Source organism: Staurois parvus, unplaced genomic scaffold (genome assembly GCF_062004578.1).
Source record: "Staurois parvus isolate SC_StPar_1 unplaced genomic scaffold, SC_StPar_1.0 ptg000286l, whole genome shotgun sequence".
NCBI classification, from domain to species: Eukaryota; Metazoa; Chordata; class Amphibia; order Anura; family Ranidae; genus Staurois; species Staurois parvus.
Window position 1 is genome coordinate 268,435 of NW_028318082.1, and position 25,166 is coordinate 293,600.

The 25,166-nt window shown below is 40.6% G+C and overlaps 1 protein-coding gene across 1 annotated transcript in view; it reads left to right on the forward strand.

Moving 5' to 3' along the window:
• Window positions 1–25,166, forward strand: part of RNF213 (ring finger protein 213) — a 454,388-nt gene that overhangs the window by 249,781 nt on the left and 179,441 nt on the right. Inside the window, exons 23-28 of the mRNA XM_089682127.1 lie at window positions 729–884; window positions 2,767–3,925; window positions 6,028–6,221; window positions 10,047–10,202; window positions 13,914–17,456; window positions 21,870–22,006. Of these exons, the coding sequence (XP_089538253.1) occupies window positions 729–884; window positions 2,767–3,925; window positions 6,028–6,221; window positions 10,047–10,202; window positions 13,914–17,456; window positions 21,870–22,006 (5,345 nt within the window). The remainder of the gene's footprint in view (window positions 1–728; window positions 885–2,766; window positions 3,926–6,027; window positions 6,222–10,046; window positions 10,203–13,913; window positions 17,457–21,869; window positions 22,007–25,166) is intronic.

Below are 25,166 nucleotides of genomic sequence, written 5' to 3' on the forward strand. Positions count from 1 at the left end.
TTTCCTGCCTTGGAACCTCCCCCTCTGTCTTGATGATCTGCATGTGAGATCGGTGTTCTGTGCTGTGGATTTCATGATTCCACACTCTGTTGCTGACAGATAATTAAAAAATCACAGTCATGTTTACTAGAAGAAGTGAGATGGTGTCTATAGATTAAAAACAGAATGTCAGGGCAGTTAGTTCTTATTCTGTTGTGACTGGACGGTGAGTGATCACATGTGAGGATAGCAGTGGCAGCTGGGGAATGTGTGGGCGTGTTTTCTGTTGAAGTGGGCGAGTACATATTAAACATGTACAGGCCTAGTGTATCCACCCACGTTCACTATAATTCCCAAAGGTTGATGGGAAGTGTAGTTTCCTGAGAGGAGAGGATATGATGTAATCCCTGCTGTTACACCTCTTCCTTGGCAGAGCAGATGCTGTTATTGTTTTGAATTAGAGATGACTTACTGAAAACTCAATTAGACTTTTCTCTTCAATGGTAAGGAATTTCACAAATGTATTACCTGTTTAGTGTTTTGTGTAGGGTTGTGTACTAATTGATGATATTTTTGCCTATTACGGAGTTCTTTAAATTACTTTTTGTGATTGAAGACTCAGGATGTTTAATTCAGTTAAAAACTAGATCATGCCTTAGAATCAGCATGAAAATACTTGGGGTCTTTCTCTTGAAGCAATTTATTTCTTCAAAATAGTTATGAATGTATCCTTTATGAATTTTCCACAGATTACACCTGACAACGTTTTACACTTGGTTCTGCCAGAAAATGAGGAGAACAATCGCTATTACATGCTAGAGGAGCTGAAGGAATTGCTCAACAAACTTATGCTTATGTCAGGCAAGGGAGAACAAGGCAACTCAGAAGTTGACAAGTTTTCAGAGGTAAAAACAAATGAGATGGAAATCGGTTAAGTGAAAGTCCTGGTTCAGTGGAATGCACAGCGCTTCCCATTAATATGGGCTTACAGAAGCCTGTGGACACACAACTTTGACTTCTGTTGAATATTTTACTCATTATAGTATAAATAGTCTGGGTACAGGTCTACTTCAAGTACTATGTTACTGTGTATATTTAGCTTGTTCTAAGTATACATGTATCCTGACCAAGCTGAAAAAGTACTGTAAAACAAAGATATCGGGGAGTTCATCTTCAAATGTTTCAAAAGACGCACCAAAATATTACTTTCCTATTACTTTCTATTGTTTTAGGTACTTGGCATCCCTCTATTGTTGATACACAGCAGTTGCTGTAAGCAGTTGGCCCCCATTCACACTATGTAGCAAGCCACGCATATGCACGTTCTCATGAATCGCACATGCAGCCCATTAATTTTAATGCGGTTCAAGTGTCTTTTTGAGTTTTGCGCAGTTATTAACTTTGGATTCCACCACTTGGTTTTTCATATACAAAACTGTGCATCTTGCTGCATTTGGGGTGCGATTAACAATAACTAGCTTTGCAAGTGCACTGCTTGTATTCACGCTCTAAACAAGTATGAATGAAACCTTAGAAATGGACTGAAACTGGACTTCAAAATGTTTGTTGTGGTCTATGTGGATGAATTAGAAGTTAGGAATAGCTTGTTTTAAAGCTCTTTTGCTGCTTGTTAAGAATAAGTAAATATTTTAATGTTTATAGTCTGAGCACAGGTGCACTTTAAATTAATGTGTACTTTGCTTAACTTGATCAGAACTATTATAAAGTAGCCACAAGTGCAGTCATCTCCATTTTTGCTTCATGTTGTGGCTACTTTCCGTATTAACAGTAAGGTTTAAAGTGTTACTAAATCCACAATAGTAAAATCAGTCTGTATGTGCATGCTTGTTATACTCACTGTGGAACCTAAGGGTTAATCCTCCACATTGTGTAAAAAGGCTGTTTGATCCTGTCTCTGATCCTCCCCTTTTTCTGTTGTCCCCAATCCATCTGCTGATAGTACAGAGCCCTAGAAGGCACTCTGCACACACTCAGATTATTGTTAGAGCGTTTTTTTTTCTTTGGGAGGGTGCATGTGATCAGCACATGGCCATTCAGCACTGTCCAGACAACAGGTCAGGGGTCATACAGCCTCATAGAACAGTCAGAGCACAGTGAAAACTACTCCTACAAGATTAACCAGTGCTCAGCTGGACACTAGTAAAAGTCACAATTCTGCTATATACTTCTGATGAGAAAAGGTATTTAGTTTATATTTTCTAAAATAATTGCATTTCCGTGTTCTGTGTACTGTGGGAGACCAGATATAGTGAATGCAGAGTCCTGGTTTTGGTAACACTTTAACATAAAGTTTTGCAGATATAGATATATATATATATATATATATATATATATATATATATAAATTACACTAGAAGAGGGAGTTACTGAGAGCAGCTTGCTACGTGTTTTACTTTCATCCCTAGCCATAAATGCAAACCCATACACACCGTGCATGCATTGGTATGTTGCAGAGCAATTGGTTTCAAATGGCACCCCAATGCATGAAAGCATTGCGCCTGTAACACTACTACCCTGAGTTTTGGTGCACTACATTGCTAAACAATGGTCAGGTACAATCTGAAGTGCACTTAGGTGTATTGGTAGCCTATTTAAATTAATGAGCTGCCTTAACACAACACATGGTAATATGCAATGTCATGCATATTAACCCATTTGTGTTGATGCAACACAAAAGTGTGAAGCCAAACTAAAAATATTAAGATAAATGAGGTTAAGTTCATTCAATACAGCAGTAATTTTAAACTTTTTTTTTTTTTTATCCAGATATTTTCCAACGTTCAAAGGCTGGCTGACTCTTATATTGATCTCTACCTGGCTGGAAATATGCTGTTTAGAACCTGGGAGGCAGAGATACACTGTGCAGATAATGCTAGATTCAGTATTCTCATGAACTTTGATGTTGAAGGAATTGATGATCTTCAAGGAGAACAAGCTCTTACAGACTTGCTTCCAAACATTTGCAAAACCATGGAGAGTCTGTTGGAAGAGTGGCTGACCTTTGTAAACATGAAAAGATCTAAGCTATACTACTTAAACTACTACACAGCAGAGCAACTGGTGTACTTGTGCCAGCAGTATCAGATGGGGGATATCAGTGAGGAGGCTCTTGTAATGTTGTCTTTTATTAAACCTGACTGTGCAAAATTAGACATCATCAACTCCTTCTATTTTGGAAAGAGCAGTTCTCCTTCTCTAAGTGCTCTAAACCAACCAGATGTGATGGGTTTTGCAATGGAACTTGAAGACTGTACTGATGCTTCAAAAAAACTAGAGCTGGTCTGGAGGTTCTCTATGGATAACATGAGCACTTTCTTCCCAGGATGTCTGGATCTGGACACTTTGGGTACAAGCGTAGCTGCTCTTGCTGAGCTAAATAAGAAACCAGTAGTCCGTCACCTTCATCCTAGTTTGCAGCCAGGCCGGCCTAACCTGATTCTTTGTCCTCCATCAGAAATTTTGTCCTGTGCTATGTCAGTTTATATGCACAGCTCTAATGAGCCATTGCCATCCTACGATGAAGTTCTCCTATGCACACCTCATACCACCTATGAAGAGGTAGCCTTATTTCTTCGTAGATGTCTGCTACCAGGGTACAGCGGGAAGAAGATTTATAGTTTGATCTATGCAGACCAATTAAGCTATGACGTAGGGTATAAGTCTGAGCTGCTATTCCAACAACTGCAGGCCCAGGGCATAGACAATTACAATCTCATAGTCATATGCAATTCTGACCGAGAGCATTGCTACATCCCTTCAGTTTTCAGCCAGTTTAAAATTCATGTTATCCCCCAAAGGCATCCTGTGGAGATTCACAATTACCTGTGTACACACTTTAATGTCAGTTCTAGTGTGATTTCAGCTGCCTCTGTGTTCAAGAATGGAATGAGTGCAGGAATTGTGTCATCCAAGCGAGCAGGAGTTGGTGAGTAAATCTGTGCAGTTTTTTTGTTAAGGCTTTTAAGAGATCTGCATCTGCCCTAATTTACTATAGCAGGGACCCATGTGCCCATTTCTGCATGTGGCACAGACGCAGGTAACATCTGGTATTCCTGCTAATTCATTTAGGTATAGCAATGTATTTCTGTAAACAGTATATGTTCATGGATATGTTTAGTCTAGGTATAGGCATGCATATAAACAGCATTAACAAGAATCCTGCTTTTTTTTTTTTTAATAAGGATCAGTACTACTGAACTGAGTGGTCCTAAGCAGAACTCTGCTTTTATTTTAAAAGAGAAAGCCTAGAGCCTTATGGATTTCCACAGAACAAACTTCATACTTCAGGAGTGTGGAAATTTTTGAAAAAACTACTTGTGGCTGCTCTTTTTATATTGTGAGTCTGAAAAATGCTGGATAAGACTTTCCTGGTTCCCAGCAGCCTTCTTCAAGGCTCTCATGAAGGAAAGTTAAAAATCCCTTTAATATGTGCAAGGAGACTATTGTGCAGCTCATAAGTATTGTAAAAGAAAAAAAAAAACCTAGTGAATCTGGCAATAACCAATTATACTGTATATGTCATAGATTAATGTATATTTTAAAGTGGACTGATTGGCCACATTGGTAAACAAAGGAAAAAATGCATGCACAGAGGTTAATTTCTGAGTATATCCAGAGACATGGGCAGCTGAATTTTTATGGAAATATCCACTTTTCTTGGAAAGGTCTACTTTGAAACCCCTTCTTCCATGTGTAGGGTAGCCGTCCTCACCTAAAAAGAGACTTAGGAGCAGGAAGGACCAAGCTTGATGTTACAGGAAAATTGGAGATATATACAGACATACAGTATACCTGCCATTTGAATAGTTCATGTTTACTACTTTCTTTCAGAATGTAGCAACCCCCAGGTAAGCCCAGCAGCTTTCTAAAAGATCCTTCTACAGCTGTGAAAGTAGACTTCTATGTCAGAAGAGATCAAAATACATTTAGAGGAGAGACGCAACCCTTCTTTCTGTGGACCACCAGGATTTTTTACACAGGCTGCGCCACTACAAGTATGCAGGCAGTGTGTAGGCTTTCTTGTTATATTCATAGCATGCCTTGGAAGCAGACTATCATACATACACCTTGTAATGTTTATTTTTAAGTAAAGATTAAATATTAGCAAACAAAATATATAAACTTTTAAAATACAAATTACCTTTACCATTAAACTGGCATTGCTTTTTCCAGGGATAGCAAACTACTTTAGGGCCCTTTAACATAAGCATTCAGGATGGATCAGTTTTTCAGATGGATCCAGAACAAACCACACTGTATATAGACGACATAGTTCTGTTTATATCTGATTACATCCAAGTTCCTTTTATGTCCACAGAAAAGAAGAAAAAGGTTTGAGTCCTTTTTTGCAGATATAAACAGATGTACTGTAGTGTCTTTCATGGCTAACAACATTCAAAGCACACCAACCAATGGACTGCCCAAAACATGATGAACACAAATTCACCTTCGCACTTGCATGTGAACAGAGACTGAGCCTTTGTACTGTATTTCCATAATATAGGTAGCCTGCAACTCGGAAAGCTTCTTAATGTAAATCTTTATTGGTTACATTGGTTAGCATGCTATGAGGAAAGCTTTGTGAAGCAGAAACGCGTTAGTTTTGTGGATCCTGTATTCATGTAACCAATAAAGATTTACATTAAGAAGCTATCTGAGTTACCGCCTACCTATATTGTGGACTTAAGCTGTGAGGGGTGAATTCCTTAGCCAATGCACCAGTCTCCTGTCTCCATATTGTGAATAGAGCATTTGAGCATGGGTAAGATTCGTCTCTTTGTACTATATGAGCTTTGTGTTTTCTCAGCAGAGGCACACGGCAGTGTAAATGCTGCTTTTATTTCATTCAGACTGCTGTCTGACTACAGTAAGCAATATAGAGAGAAACAACAGGACTGCAGACCAGAAATAACTATTCTGAAATTTTTTGAATTCTTAATATTGCTCTTTAACTGACACATATTTAATAATAGGCTATAGTTTTACTTGTTAACCATTGTAACACTATTAATGTTCCTTTTACCCCAGGGAAATCTCTGTATGTTAAAAGGCTTTACCAAAAACTTCTGTCTAGATTTCCAAGTAAAAAGCCACTTCTCAAAATAATTCGGCTCATTAAGCCAGAAGTGGACGAGAACAAAATATTGGAAACCCTACTCCCTTTTCTACATGGCAAATCAAAGAGTTGTCCTATAATATTCCACATTGATATTACATCTTCTGTAAGTAAAATAACACGTGAGCAATGTACGAATTGTTGTATCATGGATGCTTATAAATGTATTAGTGCTGGGAACAGAAAAAATGGACCGCTTTTGAGTGAGACCATTACAGAACCACTATTACAGGTGCATTTGAATAAATTGGATTACCATCGAAAAGTTCATTTATTTCAGTAATTCAATTTAAGAAGTTAAACTCATATATTATAAAGATTCATTACACACAGAGTGCTATATTTCAAGCATTTCTTTCTTTTAATTTTGATGATTATGGCTTACAGCTAGTGAAAGCCCAAAATTCAGTAAATCAGAAATTTAGAATATTACATAAGACTAATAAAAAAAGGAAATGTTGGCTTATTGAAAGGCATGACAATGTAAAACATAGTATGCACTCAATACTTGGTCTGGGCTCCTTTTGCATGAATTACTGTATCAATGCGGCGTGGCATGGAGACTATCAGCCTGTGGCACTGCTGAGGTGTTATGGAAGCCCAGGTTGCTTTGAGCCTTAAGCTCGTCTGCTTTGTTGGGCCTCGTGTCTCTCATCTTCCTCTTGCCAATACCCCACAGATTCTCTATGGTATTTAGGTCAGGGAAGTTTGCTGGCCAATCAAGCACAAGTGATACCATGATCATTAAACCAGGTATTGGTACTTTTGGCAGTGTAGGCAGGGGCCAAGTCCTGCTGGAAAATTAAGCCAGCATCTCCATAAAGCTGGTCATCAAAGGGAAGCATGCAGTGCTGTAGAATTTCCTGATAGAGGGCTGCGCTGACTTTGGACTTGATAAAACACAGTGGACGAATACCAGCAGATGACATGGCTCCCCAAATCTTCACTGACTGTGGAAACTTCACACTGGACCTAATGCAACTTTGATTCTGTGCCTCTCCATTCTTTCACTCTTGGACCTTTGATTTGCAAATGAAATGCAAAATTTACTTTCATCCGAAAAGAGGACTTTGGACCACTGAGCAAAAGTCCAGTTCTTTTTTTCCTTAGTCCAGGTAAGACGCTTCTGACGTTGTCTCTGGTTCAGGAGTGACTTGACACAAGGAATGCAACAGTTGTAGCCCATGTCCTGAATACATCTGTGTGTGGTGGCTCTTGAAGCACTGACACCAGCCTTAGCCCCCAAATTCTTTAATGGCCATTGCTTCACAATCCTCTCAAGGCTGCGGTTACTGTGTTGCTTGTACACCTTTTTCTACCACACTTTTTCCTTCCACTCAACGTTTTATTAATATGCTTGGATACAGCACTCTGTGAACAGCCAGCTTCTTTAGCAATGACCTTTTGTGACTTGCTCTTTTTGTGGAGGGTGTCAATGACTGTCTTCTGGACAACTGTCCAGAAGTCAGCAGTCTTCCCCATGATTGTGTAACGTACTGAACTTGACTGAGAGGCCATTTAAAGGCTTAGGAAACCTTTACAGGTGTTTTTGAATTATTTAGCTGTTTAGAGTGTAACACCAAGAGTCTACAATATTGAACTTTTTCACAATATTGTAATTTTCTGAGATACTGAATTTTGGGTTTTCACTAGCTGTGAACCATAATCATCAAAAGCTTAAGCAGTACCCTAAATGTTAGTCTTGAGGCAGTAGTAGACACAGTTTTTGAACTTGTACCTACAGGTACGCTTATAGCATGGCTTACCTGTAGGTACATTGAATATCTCCTAAACGTGCACTCTAGCTACTTTTGCTCACCGGTTATTGCTGTTACTTTTGCTTTTCCAAGCATTGTTGGCCAAATAAATTACCCCTTCTCAGCCACTCTTACAGAGTGTGGTGACACTAGTATGTCACCAGCACTAGGAATGGAAGTACCCGAACATCCGGATGCTCCTTTGGTTGTCATTAAAAACTCCTGCTCCTTTTTTTTTATTATATAAGTTATAGATTAAAGTTTCTTTTTAGTAGACTTTCTCAACCTTTTCAACACATAGGAACCCTTGAAATAACTTTCAGGTCTCAGGGAACCCCTGTTAAAAATTTATTACATCTACAACTCAAGATACTTGGAAGTGAAGAGAGGGGCGCCAGACTAAGTGCAGCATTGAATAGTGCGATTTATTAAAACTCATACAACTGGCAACTCACTGGAAGGTAAAAGAGGCAGGCATATCTGTAAGTCGTCCAGGTGTCTACCCTACTGGTTCCTGCTTCCAAGTAGTCAGGGTGGCTGGGAAGCAGGAACTGGTAGGGGAGACACCCGCACTATTTAGTGTTGCACTTAGTCTAGAACCTCTCTGTTCCCTTTTATACTTGCAGAGTTCCAACTTTGCTCTTAAGGTTGCTGCCGCTGATACCGATTAGTGTTCACTCCTCCAGCTCCGATTGTATACCATTTTTTCTAACTCATGATACATTAGTGTGGTGGTCAGTGGGAAGAATGCTCCTTAGACTTGTGGTATTGGGAAGAATTTACTCCTTACAGATAGCTAAAAAGATAATTGGTGTCAGTGGGAACTTATCTGAGAGGCAAAATTGGTCATTGCTCAAGGAACCCCTAGTAACTGTTTGGAGGAAGCCCGGTGGAGTAAGGAAAAAAAGCTCAATGGTGTGAACAGTGAAAAGGTTCCCAGGGTCCAGAGTGTAAACAGTCACTATTGTAGGGGCTGCAGCACTTCCGGCAGAGTATTGCATGGTCTCTGTGCACTAAATGAATAAAAGAAAAAACAGTTGCACCATCTAAGTGACGCAGCAACCATGCTGGAACGCAAGCCTCTACCGGTAGAGGCTTGCGTTTCAGCGTGGTTGCATCGTCGGCCCTGTGGATTCCATCCAGCTTTTCCAGGCTCTACACCTCTTTCTAGCTGTATCCTGTACAGCCGCACATAAGTGCCACTCCACTAGCCTCCTGGTGGCCCTTTCCACTGATCCTCTCAAGTGACCTGCATACCCTTGATGTTCCTGTAATTCATCTGATTTTGTGAGTGTTTTTTTAACCCTTTGTTTTATTGGATGGTTTATTAAATTGATACACAGGCTGCGGTAGAGAATGATAACGAATGATGCCTTCAGCTTCCATGTGATTACTCTAGTTGGTTCCTAGTCATTAAGTCACTGGGGACCAAAGCTGTCAATGAGAGCCAGGTTTAACAGCTACAGTGAGGGCTGATAGCTGTCAAGGGCATGGCACAAATAATGTATCCTCAGCATTAGGTATACTGCAAGGAAATATTAATCTACAACTTGTGTGTGGAAAGATACTAAAATTATTTTTTTAAATGAAAATATATTAAATATATTTAAGCCAAAGTAATTACGCTTTGAAGTGTCCCAGTTTCCTTTATCCAGGTTTTTTGTCTTTATTTTCTCTTGGTGATCCTGATAGTCACTGAACTGTATTTATGCAGGAGCAGTATTATTACAGGAAGTGTTAAGACTGCAGGACACCTCCCCTCCTTTTTCTCTCCATAACATAAGGTGAGGTGTTGTGTAGTCCACAGACCGAACTGATAACAGTGCAAAATGTGAACAGTAATCACAGGTACAGTGTACAAAAAGTTTCAACTCTTTTTTTTTTTTTGTTCAACAACTATAACACACACTTTTAAAGGTATAGTGCACATACCAAAGAGGAGCAAACAGATGTTAATCATTAGTGTTTACATACACAACTTACATGGACATTGGTTTTGGAGATTGTTCACAATTACCATCAACACAGGACAGCAACCAGTATGTATAATTTTATCTGGCTTAGAACAGAGGCCAGTATGTACAATTTGTTTGGCATAGGACATGATTTGAAGAATACCTCCCTTAGGCCTGTAGTACTTCATAATATGATATATTTGTGTTTTTGTAATACAGGTGAACAGTGGCATTTCAGAGTTCCTGTTTAAACTCCTGATCCTGCACTACCTGATGGATTCTCAGGGAAGAATATGGAAGCGCCTTCCCAGTCACCTGTACATCATTGAAATTTTGGAATCTTCAGACATTTTGTTTAGAAAACAGTTCAAATCTGTAAGATTTATTTATATTTTTATTTTACATGGATATCAATGACTACTCCTCTGAACCTCATAAGTGCTTTCGTCAACTATTTTTATGTTTTATATGCCCATTTGGGAATTCTTAAAGTAGATGTAAACTCAATCACTAAAATTTCAGATAATTATAATTGGTAAAATGTTAATCTAATTTAAAAAGTATCTATAATAAAATAGCACTGCCTCTCCTTTGTACCAACATCCTAAAATTCATATAGGGTTCAAAAAGTAATTGCTGGACTTTACTGGTACCAGGGAACACACCACTTGTCTCAATAAAATCAATATTTTCTTATGTTTCATAAAAGGTCCAGACTAACAGAAGTCATTAAAAACGTTCTAAGGTCATCACTCAATTTTATAGATCAATTCTTCAGTACAAAACACTCTTCGATTCCAGTAATCCAAAGAGGTCAACGTGTTTTGCGTATGTGCTTCCTCAGGACCTTCAATTAGTAGCCCCCTTTAACCTTCAACATAGTATCCCTACTCATTCACCCAAAAACTGTCAAAAGCAAACAAAAAACACAAGACAGTTTTTGACAAGTCCTTTATTAAAAAAAGAAGTAAAAATCCCCTTATGTACAACCATCATCGATCATGATGAACGCTGACCCGCACAGTAAAAAAAAGCCACCAAACATGACCGCTCCCATTCCTTGACACTCACCGAATGATGGCGTCGATCGTCCCCCACCAATAAGTAAACAAATGGGTAGGAAAGGAAGAAAAAATATTTAGTGGTTCCTGGAGTGCAGTTGTCTGGGATGGGTGTCCCGCAGGAACATAGTCGGACCTGATGATGGGTCAGTTCAGGTGCCGGCAGAGAAACAAAGGATCCGTTCAAGCAAACAAAGGATGCGTTCAAGCAACAGCAAACAAAGCAAACAAAGGATCCGTTCAAGCAACAGGGAGAAATGTGGTCAATAAACAGGGCATGGTTACTACAGGTGGCAGGCAGAGGCAACTCTGCACTGGTATGGGGGTGATCAGGAACGCTGTTGCTGGCTGCGCTGGTCTGGTGATGGTGGGACTTGTGTAGCAGCGATCATGAACACTGCTACTTGCTTACACTGGTCTGATGACACTTAGGACTAGTTTGGCAACAATCAGGAATACTTCTGATACCTTACACTGGTGTGGTGACACTGCAACAGCTGCGGTGGTGATAGGAAACACTGTTGCTTGCTGCACTGGTCTGGTGTGGTGGCAATCTGGAACACTGATTCTGTCTGGAGACCCTGTGGCTGGTGTGATCGGAGAACTGTGGTTGCACTATTAGGGCTCATTCACACTTGAGTGGGGGGGCAGTAAAAACTTGTTGAGCTGCGGTTTTACCACACCTCACCCACTCCCCCCTTTAGCTGCAGGGGCTGGGTGTGTAAAAATGCCACGGCAGTGATGCTTTGCTATCCAGCTGTGGCAGCATTTATACCACCTGAACACCCATCAGTCGAGACCACTCATGTGAATGGGGTTGCATTTGTGATTTCCAAGGGGTTAAAGCAGGTCGTGAAGAGGGGATACAGTGCCATCTCACTGTCTGTCAAATGCTCTATGAAGAGTAATCTAAACATTGATGGCTCTTCAGAGAGCTTCACACATGTAAACAAATCCTTATGGTGACTGTTGTGGTGATAAGGGATACTGCGACCACTCTAGCGGTGATCAGGGACACTGTAAATGGTGTGGTGGTAATCAGGGACACTGTAAATGGTGTGGTGGTAATCAGGGACACTGTAAATGGTGTGGTGGTAATCAGGGACACTGTAAATGGTATGGTGGTGATCAGGGACACTGTAACTGGTTCGAGGGTGATTAGGGACACTGGCTGGTGACAGGATGTTAAATAAAATTTTTTTATATATATATATATATATATATATTTTTTTTACATACTGTCACCAGAGTAGAGTCACCAGAGCAGTGCAGTATCATCATGGTGACATTGTACTATTCTTGGGGGGAAGGGGGGGGGGGATGAGCAGTATTCTTGATTTTTTCGGACGATCACTGTAAAAGCAATTGTTTTAACTGTCATGAATTGCTTTCATTCATGATTCATTGTTTACTATTGTGATTGCTGTGATTGGCGACAGATACCATATAGTACAGGGCTGCTGTGATTGGCCCTGTACCATATGATCACTGTGACCAATCACAGAAATATCAATAGTAAACAATGCTATTATAAATGGATGCCATTTTTCACAGTTTTCAAGTAGACATGTGATTGCTGTGATTGTTACTTGGGCCAATCACAGTACCCAGTACTTGCAACTGTGATGCGCTCTGTCAGGTGGACAAAGTGGTCACAGATCACACTGCTGCGTGCTCCAGGAGGTGTGCAAACAGGAGGACGTACATTTACATCCTACCAGAACTAGAGCACACCCACCCACCAGGTCATTTATATACGTTGGCCAAACGGGAAGTAGATAAAGGCAAAGTTCACCTATTATAAAAAAAAAAAATTGAATGCACGTGATTTTGCAGGTAAATAAAGTACAATTATTTTTTAAACACTGCAGCCTACCAAGCATTGCGCCTGTGATCAGCAGATCGTGGGTGCATTGTCAGGCTTCTGCAGCACACCTGTCTACTTGTACCTCTTATGGGCAGGCAGTTAATAAAGAGAAGGAGGAGTCCAATTAACTAAGAGGACACTCATCAGCGCCCTAGTAGTTTGAGAAATACAATTTGCACTTTATTCATTCACAGAACTCTAAATGAATGGCACATGCACATCCGCGCTGTTTTTAAAATGTGACAGTGGGTTCAGGGAGGGGATCCGCTGCCTGCTATCATGGGGGGTGGTAATCAGGGGGGTGCGGGGGACTGCTAAATAAGGGTGTAATATGTTACATAAGATGTACTTCTCCTTTTAATGGTTTTTTTTTTTAATCAGCAAAGGGACAGTACTTACATTGAATTAGAAGTGTCCATTGTTCTGGTGGCTATTCTGTTTGCTGAGATGCTCATTTCCCTGCCCCCCAATACCCCTGCAGCTTTGATCTTCTTATTCAATGTAAAAACATCCATTATGCTGATTTGACAAAAATTAATTTAAGGCAGTTCTAAAAGGCAAAAGGCGTTTTAACTCAACACTCTCTCCATTAGGGTAAAAAACCTTCCAATGACTGTGCCCTTTCCAGCCATCTCTAAACACCTATTTAAGTCCTCTCTCAATCCATTGCTGTCTCATGTGCAGCAGCACTGCTCCTCTTTCTGCATTCACAGGAATCTCTGAGAGCAGTGGAAGCCATGGGCTCCTGCTGTTGTCAGTCAGATCCTGTGAGGAGGGAGCAGGAGTCATGGCCAAGCCACACTGTTTGCATCCATGGATATACACAGCTCGGTTGGGAGCATACCCACACAAGTGTCCCTCCAGCAACCAGCTTATGGAGGGTCACTCGGAGAAGAGAAGGAGCAGAGAGCATCAGCAGCGGACTCCAGAAGTAGGAGGGGAAGGTAAGGTACTGTGCAATACCATTACATAGAGCAGGTAAGTATAACATGTTTATTATTTAATGGAAAAAAAATAGGCTTTACAACCACTTTGTTTTAAATGGCGGGGTTATGCTAACTTTAGAGAAGCAATAAGTTTTCTTACAGGAAAAAAAAAAAATCAGAGCTTTTATTGTAAGACGTCTAACTGAACATTATTCATTTATTTTGCCTGCAGGTTCCTCGAATTGTTCAAAATGGTTTTATTGACTTCTTCCCCAAGATTTCCTGCTGCTCACCAAAAGAGGTTCTCACAAAAACTACACAAACTGATGTGAAAGATTGTGGAGATCCAGGGATGGACATTGAGGAATTTCATAGTGATTGCTTCCAGAGACCGTACCAGTACCTGATTCGTTTTGACCAGGGACAAAATTTAGATGCCTTTGTGTACTTAGAAGGTCTCACTGAAGAAGACCCAGCAAAATGTCTGCAGATACTCCTTCTTTACTGTGGCATAGTTGACCCTTCTTGGTCTGAACTCCGGAACTTTGCATGGTTTCTAAATCTTCAGCTAAGAGACTGTGAAGCTTCAGTATTCTGTAACCATGAGTTTGTTGGAGATACATTGCAAGGATTCAAAAACTTTGTGGTGAATTTTATGATACTAATGGCAAAAGACTTTGCTACTCCTTCCTTGCACATTGCAGATCAAAGTCCAGGAAGATATGAGATTAATCTTGATGGTGTCAAGGAACAAGACCTGGTACCTTTCTTAATGCGCAAGAGGTGGGAGTCAGAGCCACATCCCTATATCTTTTTTAATGAAGACCATGCATCCATGACATTTATAGGATTCCACCTGCAGCCAAACAATGCTGGTGGGGTAGATGCCATCAATCCCAGAAATAACAGCATTATCAGACAAAATATTATGACCATGCAACTTTATGAAGGTTTGAGGCTTCAGAGAGTGCCATTCAATACTGACTTTGACCAGTTGCCCAGGCATGAGAAAATAAGCAAATTATGTATGGTGCTGGGAATTCAGTGGCCAATGGATCCCGATGAAACATATGAGCTCACCATGGACAACATGCTGAAAATTTTGGCAATCAAGATGAGGTTCCGATGTGGAATACCTGTAGTCATCATGGGAGAAACCGGTTGTGGGAAAACCAGGCTGATTAAGTTCTTGTGTCATTTGTGTAAGGGGTTTGTCGAAACCGAAAACATGAAGCTAGTAAAGGTTCATGGTGGTACCACTGCTGAGACAATCTACCAAAAAATTTTGGAGGCCCAAGAAATTGCACAGATTAACAAGGAACAAGGATGTGAAACTGTGTTGTTTTTTGATGAAGCAAATACCACTGAGGCCATTAGCAGCATAAAAGAAGCCCTGTGCGATCACACTGTAGAAGGGGTGCCTTTGCGAAAAGACTCTGGACTCCATATCATTGCTGCTTGCAACCCTTACAGAAAGCACACCGATGCCATGATCAAACGTTTAGAATCTGCTGGTCTGGGTTATAGGGTGAGAGCAGATGAGACCAAAGAAAGACTTGGCTCTATTCCACTGAGACAACTTGTATATAGGGTGCATGCTTTGCCTCCTAGCATGATGCCACTTGTATGGGATTTTGGGCAACTGAACAATGAAACAGAAAAGAAATACATTCAACAGATTGTGCTGCGCCTGGCCAAAGAGATTCAGCTTTCTTCCTCTGACATCCAATTGTTAACAGATGTCCTTTCAGTCTCTCAGTCCTACATGAGAAATAAAAATGATGAGTGCAGCTTTGTAAGTCTTAGGGATGTGGAGCGTTGCATAGAGGTCTTTAAGTGGTTTTACAGCCGTCATAAAAATCTGTTACATCGACTATCCCTGATAAAGAAAATATATAGAACTGACGGTAACTTAGAAAAAGCAGCGTGGTCTCTTGTTCTTGCTGTTGGTGTGTGCTATCAGTCATCTTTGGAAACCAAAGAATCTTACAGGAAGGCTGTATGTAAATGTTTTCCTCAGCCTTACAGAGACCCTACTATTTTTTTACAAGAAATAAATTCCATTCAGGATCTCTTCTTAGCAGGGGTACAGTTAAGGGACACTATTGCAAAAAATCTTGCTTTGAAGGAAAACCTCTTTATGATGGTCATCTGCATTGAGCTCAAAATTCCATTGTTTCTTGTTGGAAAACCTGGAAGTTCAAAGTCTCTTGCAAAGACTATTGTCGCTGATGCTATGCAAGGTCCAGCAGCTCATACACCACTGTACAAGGACCTTAAGCAGATCCACCTGGTATCTTTTCAGTGTAGTCCTCATTCAACGCCAGAAGGGATTATTGGTACATTTAGGCACTGTGCACGATTCCAGGAAGGGAAGAATTTAAATGAATATGTGTCTGTAGTTGTACTTGATGAAATAGGGCTTGCAGAAGACTCCCCTAAAATGCCTTTAAAAACACTTCATCCTTTGCTGGAAGATGGATGCATTGATGATGACACTTTACCACACAAAAAAGTTGGCTTTATTGGCATCTCTAATTGGGCTTTAGATCCAGCAAAAATGAATCGAGGAATATTTGTATCCCGAGGTGACCCAAACAAAAAAGAGCTTATTGAAAGTGCAAAAGGAATTTGCTGTTCTGATAAACTAATTCTTGGTAAAGTATCTCAGCATTTCCATAACTTCTCAGAGGCATACCTTAAAGTTTGCAAAACCTTAAAGAAACAGGAAAAGGAATTCTTTGGTCTAAGAGATTTCTACAGTCTGATAAAAATGGTATTTGCTTTTACCAAACAGTCTCCAGACAACTTGACTCTGGATGAAATTGCTAGGGCTGTCCTGAGGAATTTCAGCGGAAAAGATGAGGTGAATGCCTTGGAAATTTTCTTAAAAGACGAAAAGGAAAACATAGGAGATATCCACACAATAGATTTGGTCATGGAGAACATCAGATGTGACAGTAATGATTGCCGTTACCTGTTAATATTAACCAAAAACTATGCTGCATTACAGATACTTCAGCAAGCTTTCTTCAAAGAAAGCAAACAACCAGAAATCATCTTTGGCTCCAGTTTTCCAAAGGACCAGGAATATACTCAGATTTGTAGAAATATCAATCGTGTTAAGATTTGTATGGAAACTGGACAGATGGTCATACTGCTCAATCTGCAGAACCTGTATGAAAGCCTTTATGATGCACTTAACCAATATTATGTCTATCTAGCTGGACAAAAATATGTTGACCTGGGCTTGGGCACACATCGTGTTAAATGCAGAGTCCATCCAAAATTCAGATTGATAGTCATTGAAGAAAAAGAAATTGTGTACAAAGATTTTCCAATTCCACTTATCAACCGTCTTGAGAAACATTACTTGGATATAAACACATTCTTGAAAAAAGAACACAAGGTCATCGTTCGTGAGTTAGAAGCTTGGGTAGAGGATTTCACTAAAGGGAACCAAAACCCCATCATTGGTAAAGCTCAGAAATACAGGCCTTCAGATGTTTTCATTGGCTACCATTCAGACACTTGTGCCTCCGTTGTTCTTCAAGTGACAGAGAACATGAAACAGTCACATACTGATCATATGACAGATGTAAAAAACAAAGCGGTACAAGTCTTACTAAACTGTGCAACACCAGATTCTGTCATCCGCTTAGGCCGGAAAGAGTTAATCGATGAGTACTTTAAGAAGCAGAAACATGGTTCATTATTAGATTTCCTCTGCTGTCATGTGACAATTGGATATGATAATCCCACCATTTTCACAGAGGTACTGTATAACTTTGCCTAATCTCCTAAACCTGCTTTACAATCAGTTACTAATGTTTTTGTAATATGCGTGAAAATTGCACCACCTGCTTGGTAATTACCTAAGTGTTGAAGTGCCTATTGTCAAAATTAAAGAAGTCCATTAAGCATTATTTACACCTAAACCAGTAATATAAACTCAGTCTAACTGCAGAAAATCTCCATGCTTTATGTGAATAATGTCAAGGACCCCGTTTGCTTATTGCTCATTAAAGCCCAACTTCAGGAAACATGAACAATATCCTTTGCAGTGGGGCTGTGCCTGCACTGCAAGAGTTAGCTGCTTGTTTTTCTAGGAGAGAATAGAAGCACTTTTACTTACCTGATCCTGCACTCCTCCATGCTCTGGCAATGGACTATTCCTCGGCATCCTCATGTCCTTTGCAGGGCTATGGACCCTGCTTTGGTCAGGAACTTAAACCGCTGGAGCATGAGGGAGGATGTTGCAGGGACTGTTATAGCAATGTGGAGGAGTGGAGAATCGGGTAAGTAGATTTTTTTTCTTCCCCTGGACCTAAACGAGCAATTAACATTTGCAATGTAAGCAAGCTCCACTGTAAGAGTTAACTTTCAAGTTTCCCAGAATTGGGCTTTACAGAACACAGGATAAAAAGTAATTCAGTGAGAATTGTGTGATACTGCCCTACTGCCTACAGGAGGGATTGACACTGGAAAACAAAAAATCCATTGGCCCATCAGCCTTCCACTTCCATCATGCTTTAGTTTTTGCTAGTGACCTAGAAAGATGGATGTCTTTCTCTTCAGAGAAAGGTATAGTCATATTTATAAGTTTGTGGGGTTTTTTTTGTATTAAGAAAATTTCACCTGAGGAAACACTCCATAGTGAGGATTCTTACAGTTTTGCAAGTTGATCTGATTCAACATTTAGCCCTGAGTACCATCAAAGAGCAGCTTTTGTGATCCTATTCGAAAGACTAATTGCTTCCCGTTCTTTGGTTAAGGCCTTTGTACAGGGTGATGCTTATATATACCCCCCCCCCCCCTTCAACACCCACACCCCATCACCTTTGCGGGGCATGTCTGAATTGGATGCCTTGTCCTGTAAAATCCCATAATACCTTTTCTTATCATACCCAAGGACAAAGTAGTCTTAAAGTAAATGTAAATCCTCTCCTTGTAAACAAGCCATCCAGTTTAAAACCGAAGCAAAGGTAAAACATTTGTGTATAGATCTAAAAAATGATACACATTGTTTCTGTTTTTTTTTAGAAGTGATCACATACCTTCTGTTCTCAGCTGCATAAGTGCTGGGAGAGGAGAAACGGCATTACACTGAACTTCCAGGTGAATGGATGGGGGAGGGGGGGGGGGTGCGGGTTGCAGGCTGAGTTCCCAGAATAGCTATAAAACTGGCCACGCTGTCCTCTCATGTCTAGTGTAGTCAGTTTTTACTAGGAAAGCAGAGGGACAGGAACACCAAGTATTTCAAGCAAAGGAAGCCATACAAAGAGAACAGGATACTTTTTCATATGAGTACATGGTACAGCAGACACATAGCTGGAATATGAAATGTTGGCTTTATATACTCTTTAAGGCTTAAAGCCTCTTTTCTTCCTACAGTGGTATCAGCATTCTATCTCAGCCAGGAATTGGTGCTTCTGTCCCTTTGCCAGCTCCAGTACATCCAAAGGAGATTAACATTCACTGTTTGGAAGCAGTTTGTGCAGTTCATGTCTATCTTGCAGCCACGACATCTATTAGAAAGTCCTTTTGTCATTCCTGATAACTGTAAAGGGCAACCAGCTTTGCTTTCCACCATTTGTTAAGCTCTCATACAAGTTATCATTTAAACCTATAAGCTTAAACTGACTGCAAACATTTGGAAGGAAATATGAAAAAGCATGTCCCCATATAAAGTGTTAAGTACCTAAATCCATAGCACCTTGTGTAGATCCTGGCTGCTGTCTTCTTCCCCTACATTCTGCATCTGTCACTTCTGACAGTTTTTTCTCCAAACAGGCAGGTGACAGCCTCAGATATGCATGTTTCCCAATAAGACTGTGTAGATGGGAGTGTGTACATTACCTCCATTCAGTGCCAAATTGCATTGCTCTGTGCTGTGCAATGTGTGAGATCAGATCCCCACTTCCTGGAAGCTGAAATACCATCTGTTCTGTTTACTTTGGAATGCTCTAGGGTAGAGAGGACTGTAGATAACTAGGTACAGCTTATGTGAAACCATTTGCTTCATGACTGTGTATTACCTGAGCCTAGTCAGTTCTGTGGGCTTTTGTAAGGGGTTAATACCACTTTAAATAGAAGATTCCACCTTTTCCTGACAAGGCATACTCTACTAGTTCTGTGAGTTCTTGGACTTTTTGGAATGTGTAGGGCCTGTAAGGCACATTCTCAGTTTTACCAGGTGGATATTCAGGCCTCAGCTGATGGAAGCTTTGGGTATTTGGTCCTCCAGGTTTTTCTTTGGCCTGCAAATTACTCCCATTTCTGTTTGTGTATTGTTATGGTTGCCCATCCCTCAGTTGGGCTGCCTTTGGATGTCCCAATTGTCTCTGAATTACTTCTAAACCTGTGTCCCTTAGTCCAGTCATAGATCAAAATTCATCTGGTTCAGCAGGGACTTTCAGGGAATTTCGATCCATGTATTGCAGGCTGGTTGTACTCAAGTCGATCTATCAATCAAATGACATCCTGTCAGGACTTTTCGTTCGATCAATGCCTGCAGCTATAGCCGCAAGCAGTGAATATTGTATTTTGGTGGCTGGGGAACTTCCCACCAGCAGAACACAGTAGCACCACGGGAGGGATTAAGGCAGACCATAAGTAACCAATTTTCTTTCCTTCAACCATGGGTTGAAGGAATGAAAGTTGTGTGATTCCCTCATCAAACACTTAATGTGTTGATGGGGGAATCAAGCAATTTTTTCCTTCAACCCATAGTTGAAGGAAAGAAAATTGGTTAATTTATGGCTTGCTTTAATGAATGGTGAAGAAACAGGATTGTGCACTTATGGTAAAATCCAATTCTTTGAGTTCATTAAGGGACATAGATTACACCCATCTTTGTGATCTACCCCTACTACTGCTTTTCTACTACATGAAGAATGATGGGAGTGGGAAGGGTTATACCCCCCACCCTGGTTATACCCCCAGCCCCTCCCTGGCTGGCATTTTTTGTTTACCAGTGTACAATTCCTCCTGTAGCTGGCAGTATAACTCAGTTGTCTCTGAATTACTTCTGATCCTGGTGTCCCTTAATGAATTCCAAGAAGCAAAATTCCTGTTTTTTCCTATCAGTCATACATATTCAGAAACATTGAGCACTGTGTGTTGTTACACATCCTCCTCTAAATGTCAGAGCTGTTAATTTGGTGATGGAAGCATACATAATAGACATCGCAGATTTCTGATGTTAAATGAACCCATCAGGATAGAAACATCAGAACTGCCACTGGTACCTGGTCTTTAAAATTATAGACTTTAGATTCTGTCATCCTTACCCTTGCTTTACTATTTAGGGAGTCGTTTGCCTGAAACAAGTATGAAGTAATGAAGTCATGGCTCTTTACCTTCATACTTGTTCTGGGCCATCAATTTACTACGTCAGCAATACCAGCTTCTGTTCTGCCAGATTCCCCTTAAAGCTGAGCTCCACATGGATTAAAAAGGCACACACTAATGCAGCTCTGTAATCAGTAATACATCTTCAAATGCAGACAATGAACTTAAAATGTATTTGGTATCAGTCTCTTGTAGTTCACTGTACAATCTGTAAATCAGCAAGCTAGAGGGCAGCACAAGAAGCCAGTCAGGTGTACTGCAGTGCAAGGAGCATGCCGATGCTTGCCCGTAATAGTGTGGAAATAGGGAGGGAACCTATAAGTGAAAGTGAAACTGCAGCATAGAAAGACCAGGTTGCCTACCTTGCTACACATGGCTATGCTGTGTAATATGTAGGACTGAATGGACACAAATACTTTGTCAGGTAAGACAGCTCTTATGTAATATATTTCACCTCTGTAGTTAGCTGCTGGCCTGTAGTTCACATTTAAAGCACATCTGACCACCTAGTTTAAATCAGATACATCTATTTTGGTTGCATCAAAACAAGAGGTGTTCAAAGTCTTACAGTTTGTTCTCTTTAGAAAGTAGCCCCTACCTAAGTAGAAAAGCTTGTCCCCTGTCAACATGCTGCAGAGAAGGGTCCTTCTTTCTGTATAGAAGCAGTGGTTTCTCTGCAGAGGTTCTACTTGCCCCCTGCTGAATCAGAGCTAGAGTTCTCTAATTGGCAGGGAGCACAAAGTATGCTAGTTGCAGTGGCCCAGTTTTCACTCAGCAGAAAAATGAATAAGCCTTTGATTTTCAGATTGTTTTTATTTATGTTTTTTCTGTTTAGGTCACAACATTTTCCCGCCTTTTGACATCCGCTGACAGAAAGGTTTTAGAAACCAAGTTACAGGGCCACATCGTTAGAATTGAAATTTTGTCCCTGCAGCAGTTTGATACAGAATTCTCATTCTTGAAAAAGATTCGGTAAGTTTTGACTTAAGAGTGCAGTAAACACTGGAATGACCATCACATGTGAATCTTGGTAATATTTGCAGTCAATCCAGTCACAGGTATGGTCTGTCATTGATGCTCACCTTAGGCATCATTCACATTAACACTGGCAATCCTGCATTTCTATACATTTAGAGGACATTTCTAAATGTATGTAATGATTTTTTACTGATGCGGTTCAGACTGCGCATTTACCTGTATTTAGCTGCATTCAGTTTATTGTGTATAGAGTAAATAGAACCCTGTGTGTGCAGGATTTGGTTCGAATTTCTAAATGTGGCTAATCCCACTTAAAGGCAGTTACATTTAGACTGGGTTCACACTAGAGCAGACAGCTGCCGGAGCACTTTACCTGTCCCAGCAGCTGTGCGCCCCCTACACACAATTTTGTGTCCCCCCCCCCTTTTTGTGTACAAGCTTTATTCGAAGTGTATTTTATTTGTTTCATGTACTTCTATAGCACTGTCAATTTACACAGCACTTTACATATGTATTTTACATTCACATCATCCCTAACCCTCAAGGGGCGTCCCTAACTTATATTCATACATACACATACAATTTAGACAGGATCCAATTAACCTATCAGCAAGTCTTTGGAGTGTAGGAGGAAACCGAAGTACCCGGAGGAAACCAACGTAGGCACAGAGGGAACATGCAAACTCCAGGAAGGTGGTGCTGTGGCTGGGATGTGTACAAAACCTACCATTCATTCATAGTGATGCACTGCGCTTCTTGTCAATGCGATTCTGTACAGTGGACTGCGATCAAATGCAGCATGTCTGTGTTTTATTGCAGCACACTGCAACACAACTACGGGCTGTGTTGCAGTGTGAATAGGACACACAGGAAACAATAGGTTTCTGTGTGCTCTTGCGGTGACAGACATTTTACAATGCATGTATGAATTAGCCCAGGAAAACACAGTAGAAAACGCTCTGGGAAGCATAAATGTTTTTTTTTCTTTTTAAATGCAGAAGAAATTATCTGGAAAGTATAAACACAGTGGTGTAAGTGTGAATGTAGCCTAAGGCTCACCTTACATGTTACGGTCTGATTGTGCAATCTCTTTAAAATTAACCTTAAGATTTTCCAAGATTATGTAATATGTTGCCTAATGAATTCATCCAATTAATCTGTATCCCATCAGGCAGGCCCTTGCACTACAGTGAAGGAAATAAGTATTTGATCCCCTGCTGATTTTGATTGTTTGCCCATCAGTGATCAGTCTAAAAATGATCAGTCTAAAAATCTAATGGTAGGTGTATTGTAACACTGAGAGTCAGAATAGCAACAAACAATTCAAAAGAAGTCTAACAAATTATGCACTGATTTGCATGTTTATGAGGCAAATAAGTATTTGATCCACTTCACAAAACATGATTTAGTACAAGGCAAATCCCTTGTTGGCAATCACAGATGTCAGACATTTCCTGTAGCTGGCCACCAGGTTTGCACACATCTCTAGAGGGATTTTGGCCCACTCCTCTTGGCAGATTCTCTCCAAGTCTTTAAGGTTTGGTGGCTGACATTTGGCAACTCAAACTTTCAGCTCACTCCACAGATTTTAATTTGGATTATTGTCTGGAGACTGGCTAGGCTACTCCAGGACATTAATGTGCTTCTTCTTGAGCCACTCCTTTGTTGCCTTGGCCTTGTGTTTTGGGTCACTGTCATGCTGGAACACCCATCCACGACCCATTTTCAATGCCCTGGCTGAGGGAATACGTTTCTCACCCAAGATTTAACGGTACATTGCCCCGTCCATCGTCCCAGGACAGTTGTCCTGTCCCCTTAGCAGAAAAACACCCCCAAAGCAAAATGTTTCCACCACCATGTTTGACAGTTGGGATGGTTTTCTTGAGGTCATAGGCAGCATTCCTCCTCCTCCAAACACGGCAAGTTGAGTTGATGCCAAAGAGCTTCATTGAGATGTTTAGTGGCAAACTTCAGATGGGCCTGGACTTGTGCTTTCTTGAGCAGAGGGACCTTGTGGGCACTGCAGGATTTCAATCTTTGTTGGCGTAGTGTGTTACCAACTGTTTTCTTGGTGACTGTGGTCCCAACTGCCTGGAGAACATTGACAAGATCCTCATGTGTAGTTCTCACTGTTCTCATGATCATTGACACTCCACCAGGTGAGATCTTGCATGGTCCTCATGACCTAGGGAGACTGACAGTTGTTTTGCATGTTCTTACATTTGTGAATTATTGCACCAACTGTTGTCACCTTCTCACCAAGCTGCTTGGCTATAGTTTGGTAGCCAAGTCCAGCCTTGTGTAGGTCTACAATCTTGTTCCTGCCATCCTTGGACAGCTCTTTGGTCTTTGCCATGGTGGAGAGTTTAGAATTTGTTTGATTGCTCCTGTGGACAGGTGTCTTTTATACAGGTAGGAAAATGAGATTAGCAGCACTCCCTTTAAGAGACTGCTTCTAATCTCAGTTTGTTGCCTGTATGAAAGACACTTGGTAGCCAGAAATCCTGCTGAATGATACATTTCTTTGTGAGTGGGCAAACATTCAAAATCAGCAGGGGATCAAATACTTATTTCCTTCACTGTATTTGTTGGTAGATCTAAAGGAAATTGTACTATCAGACTATAACGTGTTTGATGAGCTTAAGGTTCCTTCACTGAAATATTTGACAGCTTGGAATTTTATTTTGTGTAAATATTTCCTATATTATATATTTAACTGATAAAGATTACAGATACATTCAGATAAATGCAACGAAGATGAACATATTATTTGATGCAAAATGTGTTTAATATAAATAGGCAAACTGTGGCCGTTAATCTTTTTGCTGCCATTGTTGCAGGGGGGCCGGGGGAGGTTCACACATACTCGACAAGTTCACTATTGCTTTTCTAATGAACAATCATGATCCAGCTGCTGTACACAGTACTAGTTTTCTTTCTCACCCCTGCCATGCTTCCCAGGCTCTGCTGTCCCACCTGCAAGTCTTTATCCATGAGGAAAAATGCAGTTAATTGCACATAGTGTGAACAGGCCCTTAGGCTGGGTTCACACTGATGTGGTGCGGAATTCGCAGCGTTTTCTAAACACATCAGAATCGCAACCTGTTCATGCGAACCGATGTGGGTGTGTATGTTAAACTAATAACACCCTGAA